Here is a 21237-nt window from a genome sequence, read left to right on the forward strand (position 1 = left end):
AAGTCGGCCCAGGGGAGATTGAAGATGTAAGCGCTTATATAAAGGGGGTGTGATATGGCATTTTAAAACATCATTCAATCATCCTTTGCATGCGATTTGGAGAAGACAATTACAAGGTGCAAATTTCATCAAGGAGAGGTGCGAAATTTCCATTCAAAGGGGGTGCGAACTTGGTTTGTGTTCAAGTGGAGCGAATTTGCCATCAAGACATTGAAGACCCCACAAGTTGGCGAAGTTAACAAGGAAGGCGCCTTTGCTAGAGGAGGATCGCATTGATACTTCAAATTTCGATTTTTTTGCCTAGGCGATTTCCTTATTTTGCATTTTTAGAGTTAGCTCTCAAGTGAGGTATGGCGAAGTCTTCCCTTGTCTTGAATTTTGAATATTGATCTTAAATTTTGAATTTTGAAAATTTGAAATTTCCAGTAGCTCAATCGTATTTAGGAAATGATAACTCAAGGACTTATCATGAAGTTTCCTAAATTCAATCTTTAATCTAATTTATGTTTATACATTGCAAAATCTATTTCTTATTATGAAATGTTGTGTAGGTGTTACAATGGCGACCCCAAAGGCAGGAGCATCCACCAGTCGTCCAGCTCTCATGAAGGAAGATCAAAAGAACGAAGAATTGGAGACCAAGATCGTGTCTAAGTGGGGCAACATTGGAGATACTAACCTGGGAAACTTCAGTGTGAAGAAGTTTCGAGAGGTCCCTTACATTGGCAAGCCGTCACCTGTCGCAAGGAGAATAATTGAAAGTGGCATTATCAAGGCGGCCGGCTTCCCTCCAGCAATCCAGTGCCATGAGTTGATGATCGAGTGTGCTCGCCATTATGATCCACAGTCCAGATCGATAGTGTCCAAGGAAGGAGACACTTTTGCTTATCTTTCAGAGGAAGCTATCAGTGAAGCTCTTCACTTGCCAGAACATAAAGATATGATTTATAAAAGCTTAGAAGGAGCCAGGTCCATGTATGAAGATGATCCAGACACTTGCCTGAGCATCATCAATAAGAACTGGTTACTCAAGAGTTGTCCTCGCCTGAGCAAGATTCCGAACACACCACATAGGATCGACTTCCAGGAGGAGTACAGAGATTTGATAACACTACTCAACTGAGTCACAGGAGCTCCTCAAGCCTTCTATTTTGAGAAGTGGATGTTCTACTTCATCCAAGTGATAGTTCAAGGAAAAGGAACAATCCATTGGGCTAGAATGATTAGCCATTGCTTGGACGTACAGCTAAGGAGATTGAAGGCTACCAAGTCCTTCCACATGAGTTCATACATCATATATGCCTTGATCAGGAGCTTTGAGTATGCAGGACTACCTCACAGAGGGGTAATTGGAAGAGAAACTAGATGAAGGAAGTTCTCTTCGAGGACATCAGTACTAAATGCAATCATGTTGAGGAGGTTATCCACCCGATCCAAGACAGAGTGTTTGAGGTACTACGTACTATTTTTGGCAGGAGGATCGAAGTTGAGACAGATGTGGATTTGCAAGAATTAGAAGATAGAGTCAAGGTCATCTTTTGCAAAGATGAGAATGTTATTACAGATGAGCAACGGGACCAGATGTTTGCTACCATGCTCCTGATTGAGAAGACCAAGGAACTTGAACCTGAATGGGACGCTGCTCTTCTCAGGGCTTTCGATCAGGTCATCCACTTGGAGGAACGAATGAAGAATCTTCCCGAGATTCCAATTGCTGAGATCGAAGGAATCGTGTCTAGATTCATTGCATATGCTAAAAAGGAGCATTGGAAAGGGAATAAGATCCTAGATGAGAGGTTGTTATAGATGATGTGGCACCTTAATTGTCATTGGTCTATGTCTCTTAGATTTTCGAGCCAAATTTAATATTTGGCTATGCATTTAATATTGTTCAGTAAAAAGGGGGCTATTTGTAATAAACCCTAATTAGGGTTTAGGTGTCATAATCTTGGCCATTGATCTTCTTTTGATCTGGACCGTTCATTGTAATTGAGGATGCTATATATACCCTCATTTCTTTTCATTTTGTAACTAGAAACTAGAGATTAGATATCAGCATTAGTGATTAGAGATTAGCAATTTGATAGAAGCAAGATTGAGCTTTGAAGAAGGAATTTCAAACAATTGTTGTTCATGATGGCTTTGAGATCAATAAAATATCGAAGTTATGGTGTTTTATTGCAATTCTTGTGGTTATCTTCATGGTTGTTCGTTTTCTTGAATCATTCTCAATCAAAATAGTGTTTTAATTTGAAAGACAAAGTGTTGGATTTGATCGTCGGTGAGGTTCACTTTCCAAACCACTAGCTTCTTGCTGATTGTAGGAACGCCTTGCGTGGTCAACTGGATAAACTTGAATCACTTAAACCTTCAATCATTGTTGTATCTTGGATATGTGCCTTTGTGGTAGTGTCTGTGATCCTTGATGAATTGAAAAATCATTTGTTACCTTAGAAGATCGCATCAATTTCAATTGAGTTGTTATTTTATGGCAATATTGGAGTTGGTAGAATCTTGCCAAGTCTCGTCCACATTGAGTCATTCTTAGGGTTAGATTAGACTAGATCTCTTGCAAGCCCTACTCTTTTGATCTTTCTTGAGAATTCATTAGTATTAGGAAATCTTGTTCCTACACTTCGGAAACGTAAGGCCCCTTGATGACACAACAATCACAACGACCACTGGTGCTTATCCACACGTAGAGACCCTACTTAAAAGAACATTGAAGTCACCCTAACTGATCCTTCTTGCGATATCTTCAGCAGTTAGAGATTTTATTCAAGAGAGGATAAGGTACCCTTGGGTATTTTATTCTGTGTATGATTGTGTACAAAATACACGTCAACACATCCCTCTGTCAAGAAACTTTGTGGAACTTACACATCTGTGTCATGAAAGAATTCAACTTTCCAGTTTTAGATTCTTTGTTTTTTTAACAAAAAATGTCAGGGCCCTCCCCTGCCGTTTAGTAGTGCTAGATAGCACTCCATTGCATAAATTATACACAATATTGGCTCATTGTAAGTACACTAAGCATATTCTTTGGAAGCATCTGTATATATGACTGTAATAGTACATGTATGTGTGTTGTGACGTTTTCACACATCGCCCCATTGCAAATGGGGACCCATGTTTTTTTTGCTTTTTAGGGTTTGTTTTTGGGTCTTTTAGGGTTTTGTTAGTTAGCCTTTGCATTTGAGTGCTGTCGGGGAGATCAATAGGATAGCAGGTCCTGCTAGAGTGAAGTCCTGATCCTGAAATTTGGCTAAGTCTGGAATGTCCTGATCCTGAAATTTGACTAAGTCTGGAAACTGAAAAACCTCCAAAAACTAGATTTTGCTATATAACTCCTGGAGGTCTGAAACCACTCTCAAACATCCTGAAAGTATATATGGAATATAACTTAAAGTATAAGAAAGAACTTATACTTAAATGTTATATTCCATAAAAATTGTCCTAATGGAGAGTTCAAAAAGTCAAATTTCGCTCCTGTCCTTCACTGAGGATCCAGAGCGAAAAGCGCTCCTGTCCCTCTCCAAGGGTCCAAGGCGAATCGCTCGTGTCCCTCACCAAGGGTCCAGAGCGAAAAAGCTTAGTGGAGTCATTCCTGACCTTGTTTGGACAAATTGAGACATCAAAGGCACGAAGGAGGACGTAATCAACCCATTGAAGATAGTTTTGAAAGTTAACAAGGCATAAATGAGCTCATAAAGGCCAGGGTGCTCTTGTCCCTCTCCAAGGGACCAGAGCGATTTTCCCTCAAGACAAGTTTTTGGCAAAAGGAAGGCAAGTTTCGCGTTTGAGGTGGGTGAAGGAAGACGCAATCGATCCGTTGAAGATAATTTTCGAAGCTAGCAAAACACAAGTGAGCTTATAAATGCAAAATCGCTCCTGTCCCTCTCCCGGGGACCAGGGCGAAAAACACATTAGCTAACCTTCCTCTCCAAATTCGGACGAATCCAAGTCAAGACGCAAGGTCAAAATGATGTTTAAAAGGTTTCACGGAGGAATGAAGTAACAAAGGCCATCAAGTTGATGAAAAATGGCTAGGGCGCTCCTGTCCCTCACCAAGGGACCTGAGCGAAATTTTCAAAATACTTAATTACCTAGCATTGTGAAATACTATTTCTTGCTTCCAGGACTCAAGATGAAGGGGGGAATGATATTCTACGTCTAGAAAGTGATTCAAGGTTGATACGATTAAGAATTTGTGCAATAAACTAAAAGGCGCTCCTGTCCTTCAGTCAAGGACCAAGGCGATATTCATTAAAACAATCATTTCCTTCCAAGACCACGCCAAGGCAAGGTTGTGCAAAGTCAGAAATGCCTTTAAGAAGATGGTGAACAAAGAAATTACCCCAAGAATCAATAATCTTAGGCTCAAATACAAAAATCGCTCCTGTCCTTCACTGGAGGACCAGGGTGAAAATCCTTAGAAGAGCTCGTTTTGTCTTGAGAGGGCGAATTGAACATGCATAGGACGAACAATAATGACCATTGCCTACCTCACAACTTGCATTGGCAATTGGAAAAGACAAAAACAAAGGGCAAAAGGCAAAATCGCTCCTGTCCCTCACTAAGGGACCAGGGCGAAAATGGTTCTAAGGAGCATTCGTTCCAAAAATTGAATAGATCAAACTCAAGATTTCAAGTAAAATGCCATTTTGGACGTCCAGGATGAAGTGTTGAACGTGAAAAACAAGAATTGCAAGGCTAAAGTGTAAGGGCGCTCCTGTCCCTCTCCCAGGGACCAGAGCGATCTTGTTGATGTCCATTATCTTGCCATGCCTAGGCGCCAATATCATCTATGACACATTAAATGCCAATTTCGATAAAACCTTGAAATATTTTTGAAATTAAATTGACATTTAATAAGTGCGCAAAACATTTAATAATTAATTTATGCCTTTAAAAAATCGAAATTTTAATTATAAAGGCATTTAAAATTAATTATTATTAATTTAAAAATAAAATTGGGGCGCTTGGGGTATTATTTAATGTTTTTATAAAGTCGGCCTCTTCTTTTATTAAATTTTTATTTATTTTTGGCCTATTTTCCAAGTCGGCCTATGGGAAATTGCAATGGTAAGCGCCTATATAGTGGGGGTATCTTGAGCGATGTTAATCTATCATTCACTCATTCACTCAAGTGCGATTTGGAGAAGAGCAACAAGGTGCGAAATTTGGTATAGGAAGGAGCGATTTTTGTTGAAGGCCAGAGGTGGAGCGAATTTTCCTCAAAGCGTTGAAGGCTAGAGGTGGTGAAGTTGATAGAAGAAGCACATTTTGAAGACTTCGATCCACATTTTGCCTAGCAAACTTGCTTAATTTTGCATCTTTTCTTAGATTTAGTTCTCAAGTGGAGGTATGGCGAGATTCTCCTAGTCTCAATTTTCAATTTTGAATTTTGAATTTCAAGTGGCTTAGTTAAATTTAGGAAATGATAATTCAAAGATTTATCATGAGGTTTCCTAATTTAAAACTTAAATCCTCTTTCTAGTCTATATTTCCACGTTGCAAAACATGTTACTAATTTTGAAATGTTGTGTAGGTATCAAGATGGCGACTCCCAAACTCGAAGGATCTACAAGTCGGAAGGTTCTCATCAAGGAAAATCAAGCCAGATCAAGGACGGTCTCCTCTAGGACGATCGAGCAAGGACAAGGGCGACCTCCTCCAGTCTAGCATCGACAAGGACGGCCTTCTTTGGACTAACGTCATCAAGGGCGACTTCTCCAATCCAGTATTCCAAGGCAAGGTACATCAATCGTCCTGCACATCAAGGACACAAGAAGTCAAAGCAAAGGGTTCGTTGAAGAAGTAGATAGTTCCAGATGAATTAATTAAAGCTAGCTTCTCAACAACATTAAGTTGAATATCTACCAAGTTACAAGTGTCAGACAAGGTGGCATCCCAGTCATCGCTCATCCAGTCGGATTGTTCCACCTCCGCATGTCCAGATTCAATGTACCTAACTCATGGAAGGTGGCACAAACTCCGATGTACCTACCCCGGCTATCCATTGGTGGAATTTTCTAGAGAGGACATGTGTCCAAGCAATACAATTTTATCATTGGTCAAGCATTAAATGTTATGTAATGGTTGTAACAAACCCTAATTAGGGTTTTCATTGTAAAATCTTGGCCATTGATCTCGAATTGATCTAAGCCATCGAATTGTATTGAGGGCACTATATAAGCCCTGACATTTCATTTTGTAAAGGCAGTTTAGAAATAGTTAGAATAGTTAGGAACAGTTGGAAGCAATTAGAGTAGAGTAGAGAGAGAAGGCAAAGATTGTTGCCAAGATGTTGTTGTAAAAGACTTGTAACTTCATTGAAGAAATGGTGAAATTTATGGGTCGATTCAACAATTTGCATGGTTTTTATACTTCTCATATTTGATTTCATGTTATTAGATGAGTGGAAGAAATGTGCTTGATTGATGGTGGAATTCGTATATCCATACTACTAGCAGTTTGTTGATTGCAGACTTGCCTTGTGTAGTCAACTGGAATCATTCAGCTTAAGCTTAACTTCAATTGTCGCTTCTTCATTGATATGCATCAACCTGATGGTGTCTATGCCTGCAGTGATGATTTGAACATCATAAAGCTTTCCTTCGAAGATCGCACTAACCTTGTGGAGATGGTCTTGCGATGTCAAAACAAGACTTAGTTAGAATTCCATCAAAGATCATTCATTGCTCTTACATTCTTAGTGTTAAGATTAGATCTTTTCCTCGCCCTCATCTTTTTTCTTTTTTTTCAAGTCTAAGCTAGTAAGAGCCTGTGTTCCAGCAATATTCAAAGCAAATCAGAAGTTCAGGCATCAAGTGTAAGTCCCCTTGTGATTCCAGCAAATCACATCATACCACAGAGAGCTTATCCACACGTAGAGACCCTACATACAAGAACCTTGGAGTCATCTTGATTGATCCTTTTCCGCGATATCTTCAGCAATCAGAGGCTTTATTCAAGAGAGGATAAGGTACCTTTAGGTATTTTATTCTGTGTTTGATAGTGTACAAAATACACGTCAACAATGTGACTTTTTGAATGTTGTATATTTATTATTTACTCTAAAATGTTGATGTATTTCATAACTCTTTCTGCATAATTGAATACATGCTATCCAAAAGTATTGTAATGTTGTCTATGGAATTCTTGAGAAACACCAGTATGGTATATCAGCATGTTTATTTTGACAAGGACACAGTCGTGTAACATAGTTCTTAAAGATCCCTAAGAGAGAATCTTGGGATGATTTTATCCTGAAGCTTCATATCTTCTTCAACTCTCCTTATTTTTGTTCTCTTATGATTTCAGGTGCATCGTCCTCTGAAAATTTTAATCAAATTTGCTCTTGTAGGTTGCTGATATTATCAACACAAGTTTAGCATGATTGTATACATGGTTAATAGGATTCAGTTCTATGATGATGGATGCAGGAGTTGATGTCTGTATTGCTATCTTGTGATATGTTTTAAACTCTTTTGTTGCAACGCACTGTGGGTAGAGGCTTGATTCTGAGTGAGAGAAAAAAAAAAAGCCATAATTGTTTTGATTTTAAACTCTTTTTGATAATGATAGAATTGTGTTCTGATTTTCCTTCAAAATTGTTCAGAAAGTACCTCTTATCTTACTATCACACACATATACACATGTATATTAATTTTCTATGCAATGACCCTAATAAATTAACATATAAATGTTACTAAGTGTTATGTTTGAAGATCATTTGGAAAGAAAATTAATATTTAAATGTTTCTATGTAGTTTTGGGCATGTCTGACTTAAAGTTATGTGAAAATGAAGATTGCAGACAAGCACGATTTTTTAATTTTTGAAGATAGGAAGTTTGCTGACATAGGAAATACAGTTACCATGCAATATGAAGGGTAGGTATTATTTCTAAACAAATTGAAATCTATAGCATAAATTACTTCCGTTCGGGGAGATAATATCATCTGTTCTAGTTTTCTTTCTTAATACTTTATTGTCATGGAGGCTTCTTTCACTATTAGAAAGTGTTACAATAACTTAGTAACTGTGCAGAGGAATTTTCAAGATTTCGGAGTGGGCGGATATTGTTAATGCACACATTATTCCAGGTCCTGCAATAGTTGATGGTTTGAAATTGAAGGTAAGGTGCTTGATTTATATTTGTGATTCAACAAAATTATGTTATTTTCTCCCTAAAGAATTGGTATCATAGAAGTAACAAAAGTTGGTGTTATTAAGGGATTGCCACTTGGAAGGGGTCTACTGTTACTTGCAGAAATGAGCTCTGCTGGGACTCTTGCAAAGGGTGAATATACAAATGCAGCTGTGAAGATTGCTTCTGACCATAAGGATTTTGTAATTGGGTTTATATCTGTTAATCCAGCATCTTGGTCAGCAGTAGGATCTGGAGATCCTTCGTTGATTCATATGACTCCAGGAGTACAGCTGAGCACTGGAGGAGATTCGCTAGGCCAACAATACAACACCCCTGATTCTGTAAGGCTTTTGTTTGACTTAATTTTTACTCGCAAGAATTGTGAAGCTTGTTTTCATTTTATATGCCTGATGTTATACTGCCATAGATTGATATATTTTGTGTTTTACATTTTTTTTTCAATTTTTGTTATTGGGATTTGTGAAGCTTCTATATGTTACAAAAATTGTTTCAAATTTGAATGCAATGTTGGTTGGAAGAATTAATTTGATGTAAAAATGATTGACACAATATGATAGATGAATTATTTCTTGTTACTTTTAGCCAGTGTTCCACGGCCGTTGGGGACGGGGGGATGCAGGGACGGGTTTCGGGGATGGAGGGACAAAGGGCCTAAGTTTGGGGACGTTGGGGGGACAGCGGCAGGGGGTGGCGGGGTGGTGGTGCTGATATAGTTATACATATACTTATAGTACTTGAAAAACTAGTTTTGATAATTAGTAAATTTATAAAATAGCAAAATTTGAAATACTAAATCTAAATACAAAGCTTTCTTGAATGCTAATTGGTAAATAAAATTTAAATTTGACAAATAAAATTGTCAAATTGGAAATTTCTATTATATTGAAAATATGAATATCTGATGTCATATGAGATATTACAAAGTCTATAAAGATGATTACATGATTCATCATTACAATGAGTGGCAAATATAGATACTAATAGCCAACATGTCAAAACTCAAAATGTAGTGAAGGGAGGCCTCTAATCATTTGCAAGTGCAAACTCCCCACGATCAATATTCCTCAAGTTCACACCAACCAACCCTGCATCTAAGGTGGAAGGATCATCTTCATCAATCTGTGAAGGCTCCACTGTGTCGCTGGACTCTCCTTGTACATAAGTGTCTTGCGGTCCATGAGACGCAAAGCACTATTTACAACCACAAGCTTCTCTGCTCTCTTAGAGGTAAGTCTGTTCCTCTTAAGAGAGTGGATGAAGCTATATGTGGACCAATTCCTCTTAGCAGTTGAAGAAATGGAAACTTGGGATAGCAGATGGATAGCTAGAGTGGTGGTCAAATATTTTGGGCCATGACAATTCCACCACAAAAGTGGGTCCTCCCGTGCCATAGTTTCTATATCCATCTTTGTCGCATTTGAATAGCCTCTAAGAGTGGCAAATCCTCCTCACTCAGTGCAAATTATGCCGACATCTCTAGAATCATACATCTTCTCTATGCACCTAAAGAACGCCGCCTTCACCTCATCATCCTGAATCAGTGTCACTCTACCTGGTCTAGCCTTGTACTGTTTAGGATTCAAGGCAAAGGCAGCCATATGCAAAGGAGTGTTCAACTTGTCCCATCTGTTTTGAATGATTGGCCGGATGTGCTCATTGTAGAATGCTAGAGAGGGGTCCTTCACTTGCACAACAACCCTCATTTGGTCAACCATAGAGTCGATGCACTCGTACACCTCTTCAAGGTTAGGTGCATCCCAATCCCCATATCTGATGACCTGGAATACTGGAGAAATGATGGAGACAATGTATTTCACATTAGTCCAAAACACATCACTCTTCACTATCTCCTTCACCCTTCTCCCCTGCTCTGTCTTGGCCTCGACCCACCTATTCCACTCATTAGTCATAACCATGAGTTGCAATGCCTCTTACAACTCATTCATTCTCTCCAAGAGAATGAAATAGGATGCATATTTGGTCTCAACTGGTTTCAAGAACTCCTTTGTCGCGAAAGTCTTGAAGAGTGCATGTGAAGTGTGGTGGTTGTAGATAAGCATCTGCGCATCTCTCGCATCGCTGACCACTCCTCTAATCTAGTCAATCTTCCCCATGTCCTTGAGTGCATTGTTCATTAGATGCACACAACATGAGGTCCACCAAATATGCCTATAGGTTGCCTCAATGAGTTTCCTTGCTGCTCTACACACATGGGCTGCATTTGTCACTACTTGGACCACATTTTGTGGCCCAACCTCCTCAATAGCCTTCCTGAGGACCTGTTGTGACGTTTTCACACATCGCCCCATTGCAAATGGGGACCCATTTTTTTTTTGCTCGTTTTGTTCGTTTTCGCTTTGCTTTTTCTAGGGTTTTGTTAGTTTGTTAATTGTCTGGATTTAGGGTCAAGCCTTAGGGTTCTAATTACCGTCTTTTCGGACCAAAATCCAGTCGATTTTGGGAGTTTTTTGAATTTCCTTTTCTAGAATGCAAATTTTGAATGAAATGAATTCGCCAGAATGGTCTAATTTTCAATTGGAATGTTGATGCAGAGCTTAAATTTGTCTAAGTGTTGAAGATGAAATGTGAATTTTTGTCCAATTGAATATTTTTGACCAAATTTTGACTTTTTTGAATTTTGATCCTAGGCATTTCAAATGATTTGTTTTCGCCTTGTGAAGTGATAAAATGTGTAAAATCATGATATTTTGGCCTGTAGGAGCAAAATCGCTCCTGTCCCTCAGTGAAGGACGGGAGCTCGTTTTCAAATATCTTACTATTCTTGCAGGGTCAAGATGAATTACGAATTGGAAGTGATGGAGAAAGGCGAGATCTTTCCATTGAATATAAATTGAAGATTTTCATGAGCACAGAAATGCCTCCAAGGGAAAAATCGCTCCTGTCCCTCAGTGAAGGACCGGAGCTACAAATCCAATTTTGCTTTGTCCTTGCAGGATTTTAACGTCTTGACGATGTGAAAAGGTCCAGAGAGGTGCATTTTATCAAATGAATATAACTTGAAGCGTCGCCCAGGGGATCACATAGGATAGCAAGTCCGGCCTGAGTGAGGTCCTGATCCTGAAATTTGGCTAAGTCTGGAATGCCCTGATCCTGAATTTGACTAAGTCTGGAAACTGAAAAAACCTCCAAAAACTAGATTTTGCAATATAACTCCTGGAGGTCTGAAATCACTCTCAAACATCCTGAAAGTATATATGGAATATAACTTAAAGTATAAGTGACATTTCCTTCTATGTTTCTGTGTCACTTATACTTAAATGTTATATTCCATTAAAATTATCCTGATAAAGAGTGCGAAAAGTCAAATTTCGCTCCTGTCCCTCACCAAGGGACCAGAGCGAAAATGCTTAGTTGAGCCATTCCTGACCTTGTTTGGACGAATCGAGACATCAAAGGCATGGTGAAGGACGAAATGAGCATGATAGAACATCCAGACTTGATCAAGAACAAAGAAATGATGAAGTTTTGCCTAGAGGGTCAAATTCGCTCCTGTCCCTCACTGAAGGACCAGAGCGAAATTCTTCATAAGGTACGTCCTGAACAAAGACCAAGCAAATTTTATGTTCGAAGGCAAGAAAGGAGGTCAATCGAATCTGTTGAAGACAAATTGAAGATTATCAAACGTCAACAAAGGACCAAAATGCTTAAGTTCGCTCCTGTCCCTCAGGAAGGGACCAGAGCGATTTTTGTTGTAGATGATTTTCTCGCCAAATTTCAACCGATCTCAAGGCATGAATGAATGAAAGGAGGCATTGCGAATCCGTTGAATATAATTTTCGAAGGTGATGAAGTGAAATGAGGCCCACAAGAGCAAAATCGCTCCTGTCCCTCTCCAAGGGACCAGGGCGAGGTACCTTGTAGCTCTCGTCCCTCTCCCAGGGACCAGAGCGATTTCCTTCATTAGACAGAATCCAGGCAAATGTCAAGACAAGTGTACGTTCAAAAGCAAGGAGGAACATGAGATGGACGCATTGAATACAAAATGAAGATTTTTTGGACGTCCACAAAGGTCCTAAATGTCTAGTTCGCTCCTGTCCCTCAGGAAGGGACCAGAGCGATTTTTGATATAATTGATTTTCTTGCAAAGTTACAAACAATGTCAAGGCATGAACGAATGGAGTGAAGAAAGACGAATCCGTTGAATATAGACTTGGAACCTGACAAAGTGAGATAAAGGCTACAAAAGGAGGATCGCTCCTGTCCCTCTCCAAGGGACCAGGGCGATACAATGGTGATGTTACTTCCTATGCAAGTTCAAGGTCGATCCAAGTCAAGACAAGGTGGCGAGGGACATTTCAAGGCGTCTTTAGCAAGCACAAACATTAAAAGGTCGTCACAATGATGAAATTCGCATCCTAGGACATAGATCGCTCCTGTCCCTCTCCAAGGGACCAGGGCGATGTTAGATGCATTGGTCATTTTGTGCAAGATTTACGTAAGAACAAGATTTCATAAGGTAATAAAAGGTCTAAGGCATCGTTTGAAGATAACATATAGGAGTTTTGAACGTCCAAACATTGCTAATCAAGGTAAAAAGCTCACATCGCTCCTGTCCTTTGGACAAGGACCAGGGCGATCCTATCAAGAGCACTCATATTCCTTCAAGATCAAAGCAAGGTGAGGTTAAGCGAGGCAAGGGACGACGTTTGGAGGACATCACAATGAAGATCGAAGATAAAAGGATGCATATTGAACGTGGAAATTTGAAGATCGCTCCTGTCCTTTGGACAAGGACTAGGGCGATGAACATCCAAAGACACTCATGAACGCATGCAAGGCAATCAAATTCGAAGAGCTCATCATGATGATTAATGTTGAACGTAGAGATGAAGGAGTTGAACGTGAAAAATGCAAAAATCAAGACAAAATCATGGATCGCTCCTGTCCCTCTCCAAGGGACCAGGGCGATGAGGTACGTCCCTCTCATTTTCATAGTTTTGGCGCCAAATAAGCAATTCAAATTTTCCTTAAATGCTAAGTTCGATAAAAAATTGAAAATCCTATTTAATTTGGCATTTAATGTGGCGTTGATCTTTTATTAATTATTTTGCCTTTATTAAAAATCGAAATTTGCAAATTAAAAACGTAAGGCATTAATAATTAATTAATTAATTAATAAAAATCGAATTTGAAGCGCTACAAAGGGAGGTCGGCCTTGCTAAATCATTTAAAAATCATTTAAAAAATTGTTTTATATCCTCAAGTCGGCCTAAGGGATAAATGCAATCCAAGCGCTATATATGGGGAGTGGAAGATTTCATTTTCACATCATCATTTTATCCTTCTACATGCGAATTAAGGAAGACAAGGGAGAAGTGCGATTTGGAGTTTACTAATAAAGGTGGTGCGATATCTTGGAGACTTCGTTGGAGCGAATTTGTCAAGGATTGAAGACCACGTCAAAGGTGCGAGACTAGGAGGATTTGTTAAGGCGAACTTGAAGATCCATTTGAGCGAATTGTCAAAGAGGCAAGATTTGAAGATCACGTTGAAATCCAAAGGTGGCGAAATTGATCTTTTGAGGAGATAACATTGAAGACTATTTATACCTCAATTTCGCCTAGGCGAATTTTATTCATTTTGCATTTTAGAGTTAAGCTCTCAAGTAAGGTATGGCAAGATCTCTTGTTTTAATTTCGAATTTTGATTGTCATTGCCTTAATTTTGAATTTTGAAATTTTGTTTTGCCTTAGCTCAATCGTTTTTAGGAAATGATTAATAAAGGACTTATCATTAAGTTTCCTAAAATTTGCTCTCTATCTATTCATTGCAAAATCATGTTACTAATTTTGAAATGTTGTGTAGGCGTCAAATGGAGGTCTCTTCAAGGAAAATCAAGCCGGATCCAGGACGGTCTTCGCCAGGACGATCAAGCCAAGACAAGGGCGACCTCTTCCAACCCAGCGTTCCAAGGCGAGGTACATCATCCTGCACATCAAGGACAAAAGGAGTTAGAACAAGAGTTAATTAAAGATAGCCTCTCAACGACATCAAATTGAATATCTAGCAAGCTTCAAGTGTCAGATGAGGTGGCATCCCAGTCATCACTCCTCCAGTCAGTGAAGTCCACCTCAGCATGTCCAGAGTCAATGTACTTAACTCATGGAAGGTGGCACAAACTTCGATGTACCTACCCCGGCTATCCATTGGTCGATTTTTCTAGAAGGGACATGTGTCCAAGCAATACAATTTTATCATTGGTCAAGCATTAAATGTTATGTAATGGTTGTAACAAACCCTAATTAGGGTTTTCATTGTAAAATCTTGGCCATTGATCTTGAATTGATCTAAGCCATCAAATTGTATTGTGGGCACTATATAAGCCCAAACATTTCATTTGTAAGAAATGATTAGAGAGAGTTGTAAATAGTTGGAAGAGTTAGAATATAGTTGATAGAATAGCAATTAGAGTAGAATAGGAGGACAAGGCAAGAAATTGTTGCCATTGATTGTAAACAAACTCCATTTTCATTGAAGTAATGGTGAAATATGTCGTTTTCTTGCAATTTGCATGGTTTCTTGTTAAGTCTTCAATCTTAGATGGTAGATGATTAGATGAATGGAGGAAATGTGATTGATTAATGGTGGAATTCGTACATCCATACTACTAGCAGTTTGTTGATTGCAGACTTGCCTTGCGTAGTCAACTGGATCATTCAGCCTAAGCTCAATTTCAATTTGTTGCCTCTTCATTGATATGCATCAACTTGGATGGTATCTATGCTTGCGGTGATGATTTGAACATCATAAAGCTTCCCTAGAAGATCGCACTAGCCTTGTGTAGATGTTCCATTGATGTCAAAACAAGACCTAGTTGGAGTTTCATCAAAAATCAAATCATTGCTCCTACATTCTTAGTGTTAGGATTAGATCCTCTCTTCGCCCTTATCTTTTTTCCATTTTTTTAAATCCAAGTTAGTCAGAGCCTGTGTTCCAGCAAAGCAGATCGGAAGTTCAATGTAAGTCCCCTTGTGATTCCAGCAAATCACATCATACCACTGGAGCTTATCCACATGTAGAGACCCTACCAAAAGGAACCTTGGAGTCATCCTAACTGATCCTTCATGCGAATCTTCAGCAATTAGAGGCTTTATTCAAGAGAGGATAAGATACCCTTAGGTATTTTATTCTGTGTATGATGGTGTACAAAATACACGTCAACAGGACCTGAAACTGAAAATTAGCATCTTTGTGATGCCCTTTACAATCAACCGCTCTAAGGAAGGATGGGCACTCTGCACATGTGACCATGATGTTGATGAGTGGATGATGGCTAATGTTCGTCCACCCATCCATAAATATGCTGCACCCAGATGCCACCCAACATGACTTCATCTTCTCCATAAAAATATTGATCTTGGAATAGCTCTAATTTAAGATCGAGGTCCTCAATTTCGTCTCACCTGGTGGCACATATGATGGTCCTCCCTTCGCCACCATAGACATCATCTCCCTATAATAAGGAGACCATGCAACATGAAATGGGATGCCATTGGCAAAGAAGAACCTGCCAATGGACTTATCTATTCCATCCTTCAACTGCACATTAAACAAATCAGTTATGGGGTTACTCTGCATCTTGCATTTCCTTGCCCCCTTAGCCTCTCGTGATTGGGATATGGTTCTAGAAGTGGAAGTGGATTAAGGTCTAAACATCATTACTCTCGTCTGCGATGAATGAGGAGAAGTATGTTGCACTTGCTGGCTTTGCTGAATGGCTGCCCTAGTAGACAAAGTAGTAGGGATTGAAACATCTCTATCATCGGGAATGCCCCAAAGCTTGTTCATCTCAATTCTGTAGTCTATAATTTTAGTTTTTGCCAAAAAATTACAATGATCCACACTTTTTCCTTTCCAAAAATGTGAGTGTGCATTCACTTTGGTGATGCTACCAAACCATTCAACCCCACAAATGTTGCACTTCCACTTGTTCCAGGAGATTTAGGATCATAAGCACCCCTAGCATATTGTGCCAACAACTTTGAAGGGCAACTTGTACTAGCTGGTGCACTCGCCATGGAACTAGATTGGGCTCCAGGATTAGCCCCATGGTCACCCCCCTCATTCTGAATCATTTTCACTATGAGAATGGATTTTCATCTCATCCTCACTCATGTCATTGGAGCTCATTGTGATAGTGACACTGCATTTCACAAAATAAAAATAAAAATAAAAATAAATTCAGCCTAGTTTAACAAATTGAAATACAAATTCGAGAAATCAATTTTGAAAACAAAATTTACAATTTATAATTTTATATTATTTAAAATAAAAATTTGATATTGAATGTTGAGGGCAAAATGATGAATAATTTATTCATCATTTTGCTTTCAAGATTCAACATCAAATTTGATTTTGAGATGAATAAAAAAAAACATGTTAAACAAACAAAGAATTGAAAATCAGAAAATAAAACAAACAAAAAACAAGAAAAACCCTACCTTGTGCTTGAAAAATCTCTCCATAATGTCGTAGAATCCTCTTCCTCATCTTCTTCTTGCTCCTTCTCACTCCTCTCACACTTGAACTCACTCTTTTCACTCCTTCAATCACACTTCTCCAAGTTTTACCTCTTCAGCTTTCTGGAAAAAAAATCAGACTTAGAAAATGTGAGTGAAATTACCAAATGTGGTGGTTTTGTGTTGTTTTGGGGGAAGGGGTGGGGTCCATGTCCAATTAGGATTACCCCCCAACCCCCAAAAATAAGTCATATTTTTGAAAAGTTAATTTTTTTGCCTTTTTATGGCTGGGCAATGGGGGACTTCTAGATGTCTCCCCGTCCCCCGAGAAATGCCAAGACGTCTCCCATGGAGACTTGGAGACGTCTTGGTGTCTCTCCACATCTCCTTAGGAGATGCAGAGACATTTTCCCATCTCCGGCAGAGCATTGGTTGCGGTGGTGGGACAGCGGGAGACGCCACGTCCCCGTTTCCCTGTCCTAAAAACGTCCCTGTCTTGGAAACACAGGTCTGAGGAGGGGGGGGAATGCATTTCCGTGAACTATGCTTTTAGCTTAAACTTCTTTTGATAAGAAAACTTTTTATTTTCTAATTCATTAGACGATATACTATTACCAAATTGCAAAACCTGTAACAATAACTACTCAAAATTCTTTTTACATTATACACCTTACAGATGCTGTGATTCATGGAAGCTGTAAAAACATGGGCATCCCATAATACTTTTTAACAGGGTGAAATAAAATAGCAGAACATTTTTTAGCACCCACCAAAAATTGTTATCTGGGCATTTAGCTTGCATACAAAATAAACAGGATTTCCAACATTGTGCATACACATTCACTGAACACAGACACAAAATTAGACGGATATCTGTACTAGACACTACTTTTCTAAGGATTGTTACATCGAATGATATCTCAAAAAGGGAAAAAAGTAAAACAAACTGTTGCATATAATATTCTAGATAGTTTAATTCAAATGCGAGTCAATCCCAATTAATCTTTGTTCTATGATATGCGTGCGGCTGGTGGGATAGTGAACTGCTGGGAGATGTAAGGTGGAAAGATTGTTATGTGTGAAGCTGGAGAAAGGCTGTGAGTGTATCAGCTTAAGCTCCTCAAATGCACCTAGTGACGTAGACAAGACTGGAGCTTTTACAGGCTTCACAACTCGAATAAACTTTGTGTGGTTATGCTGGAAATGCTAGAACTCTGACTGATATTAGGTTCAGTTTTCACAGCACTCTTTCAGTGTAGATTCCATATGCTACTAGAAATGTCATGGTGTTGATAAATTTCTTACAAAGCTTCAAAGATGATAACTTGGGTGGCATTTATGGTAGATTTCTTAAGAAGCTTCTATTTCCACAGAAAAATTAACGAGCCTTGTAATCTTTTCCGTCATTTCAAGTTCCACCAATGGAGTTAGCCATGGGAATTGTGTAGCTGATGGAAAGAGGCATCATTAAGGCTCACCTTAAACTGGGCTTTGAGCATCTTGCAGAATTATGATGTTACTCCAATGAATGCACTCTTAACCATGAACTTTGTTATCATCTTCGAAACATGTGGTCAAACTGTAAAGTTCAAACTCATTTTACCTGATGCAACATAACTCTTTCATTGTTAGTCCTTTCAGCTCACTTGTTTAGCAGTATTCACCGAAAATGATAGATGAGAATTTGAATTAGTGACAGCTGAGCAGTTGTTCCTTATAACTGCCAACTTGTTTCCTGAGCTTCCACATTTGTATATAAATTTATAATAGCTATTCATCAAGTAATTGCCTAACTTATTCAGTCTTGGTTGATACATATGACCTCTTGGATCGGTCTGCATTACTCTCTTTCATATATCCCTATGGTTATTGTTTGTATCGAACTCTTCATAAATCACTTTTTCTCATAAATTTATAACACATTAGAATTTGTTTTAGTATACTGTTCCTCAAGTCACCCTGGGAGCCTAGATCAATTGTATTGGACTGATTTCATCTCAATCCTTCTTTCCATTTGTATGCCCATTTGTATGAGGTCTAAACTATAAATTTGGTCATGAAACTTGTGACTCTTATCACATCTTCCTAGTTGTTTCCATTGACCCTAGTTGATGGCAGACAAATGAATGCCGGAGACACTGAAATTAGTAATTGATTGCTGCCTCAACTCTTCATAAGTCACAATTGTAGTAGAAAGAATCATTCTTGGGAATAACTTGGCAAACAAAAGATAAATATTTTTTCTATTAAATTGGGAAAAGAGTTGGTCAGGGTTAGGGTTAGGGTTAAATTTGGTTAGGGTTGGGAGAAATCAGAAATAAGTTACCTCAGAGATTGGAAAAACCTCTAACCCAAATTTTGTTTGCCCAAAAAAATATAGGAAATTGCCAAAAAATCGTGATTTTCCCAATTTAATTGTGATCTATGATTTTTTTCCAGACTTCATCTCAAATTTTCAGAGTCAAAAAACATTGACCTTCTTTTTTAATCACACTTGTTCTGCTCTGAAAATGTCCTAATCTGTGATTTGTTTGCGATGTCTGCAACTATTGTTGCAATGTCCCGAACCATCATCCTCATCAACTAGAAAGCTGTTTAGAGACCAAACACAATAAATGGTACAAGTATATCTAGATTTTTCTATATTTGAAGGTAAGATAGGTTATGACACTTCAAATAATTGGTGTAATTTAGTAGAGTTCTATTATGTCATGAGTAGACTCTCTAATTAAAAAATTGTTTTTTCTCTTTCAAGAATTTCTTGTGTAAAAATGGTGAGATGGATATTGTATTGTCCACGAGGATGACTTGTCTCATATATGAATACATTATTTTTTTCTCAATCCCTTGAAAGAAATCTATTACACTTTTTGGAACTGTGATGATAAATACGTGAAATTTTCTCCATTGCGGCAAAGTCTTGACCAATCTATCCAAGACTGTACAAATAGTTTGTGTACCTTGATTTCTAATTTGAATTTCCAAGAAACTAAGCAATATCCAATTTTGAAATATAGATTAGGGCTAAACTGGACATGAAATTTGACATGATTTTTGTTCATATCTCAATTTTAGTAGGATCCCTATAGATATGCAAGCAAGTTTGATGCAAAAGATAAACATAAGTCTAGAGGGATGACTCTAAATCCTCATTCAAGTCTCTAGACAAAGCCTTAAATTTGGAGTAAACCCAAATTCAAAGTAAAAGGAAAAGAACCACTACATCACTTCTTAAAGAACACACCACTTGAAGAGCAAAAGAAGCAATTCAAGATGGGCTACTGATATAGCATTAAAATTTCCAATTGTCAAGGATCCTGCACATGGAAAGCCCTACATGCAAACTAAAGCATTGAGTTGTACCATAGCAGTGCTTGAAAAGCCAGCCTAATTAGGGAAATTTAGATTTCAAAGCAGTAGAATTTATTTTCCACACTCACCTGTGGGTCAATAAACAACTTATACATTTCATTATTGACAATAGGAACTAAAAGAACTTGATTTCACCTAAAGTGGTTCGAAAATTGAACTTGCCATTGATGACGTAAACTCAATTATACAGCACTGGATGGTTCAGCTTGGACATTAGAGAAATGTGTCGCTTGATGTATAAAATCAAGCGTTTCCAAGATGAAGTCTTCTCTAATGTTGTGGCCATGAAACGTTTTTCATTTTTTACTTGATCAATCACAGCTTTTCTAATATCATACAATCCAAATCAAATCCTAGAAATGTTATTAACTTATCATAGATATTGGAAAAAAGATTGTCCCTAATCTTCACTTCTTAGTGTCAATCAGTGCAAGAATTTGGTTAGCATAAGAAATTTGTGCTTCCGATTCTGCAATTAGAATATAAGAAAGACATCTTTGTGATAAGCCAATACTGCTAATCCTTAACAAAAAGAGAGTGGTGGAACAAAATATTGGAGAAACACAGGGATATTCTTAGTCCCCAACAAGAATACATTAGTATTATTTGTTAAAGGATATATTTGATTTGATTCCAAGATTATCTCCTAATATGTCCCTCTAGTACAATTCATTGCTAGAAAGAAGAGATGGAGTGGCGAATTCGACATCTTGCAAAGAAAGGAAATGTTATGACCATTACTTCTTGTAGCAGCCTCATTGTGTTTGCACCATGTAAGGGTGGTACATGGAGGTGTGCATCAACTACAAATCCTTGAATAAGATCACTTCAAAGACCTGCTGACTACTTCCAAGTTTAGAAGACCTGTTGCACTAGTGTTTGGTGCCAGATGCTTCACTAAAATACATCTCAAATTAAAATATCATTAGATTCTTGTTGAACTTTTTGATGTTTGGAAAACAACATTTAAAGCAAGTGAAAGTTTGTTCAAATGGTTGGTTATGCCCATTGGCTTGATCAGTGCTTCCATGTCATTCATGTGAATAATGAATAGCAATTTCTCCCTTTACATCTTCATTTATAATTGTTTATCTTGATTACTACTTATCCATAAGAAAACATGGGAAGAACACTTGACTTACATCAAGAGTGTGCTCAACACTTTGTGGTAGTTAGCTGAAAGGCTTTTCCTTGTGGGCTTTCAAGC

General features: G+C 38.3%; 1 protein-coding gene across 1 annotated transcript in view; it reads left to right on the top strand.

Moving 5' to 3' along the window:
- Window positions 1-21237, top strand: part of LOC131032426 (uridine 5'-monophosphate synthase) — a 94588-nt gene that overhangs the window by 39898 nt on the left and 33453 nt on the right. Inside the window, exons 4-6 of the mRNA XM_059218063.1 lie at window positions 7815-7897; window positions 8055-8142; window positions 8241-8498. Coding sequence (XP_059074046.1) covers window positions 7815-7897; window positions 8055-8142; window positions 8241-8498 — 429 coding nt within the window. The remainder of the gene's footprint in view (window positions 1-7814; window positions 7898-8054; window positions 8143-8240; window positions 8499-21237) is intronic.

This window comes from Cryptomeria japonica, chromosome 3 (assembly GCF_030272615.1).
Source record: "Cryptomeria japonica chromosome 3, Sugi_1.0, whole genome shotgun sequence".
NCBI classification, from domain to species: Eukaryota; Viridiplantae; Streptophyta; class Pinopsida; order Cupressales; family Cupressaceae; genus Cryptomeria; species Cryptomeria japonica.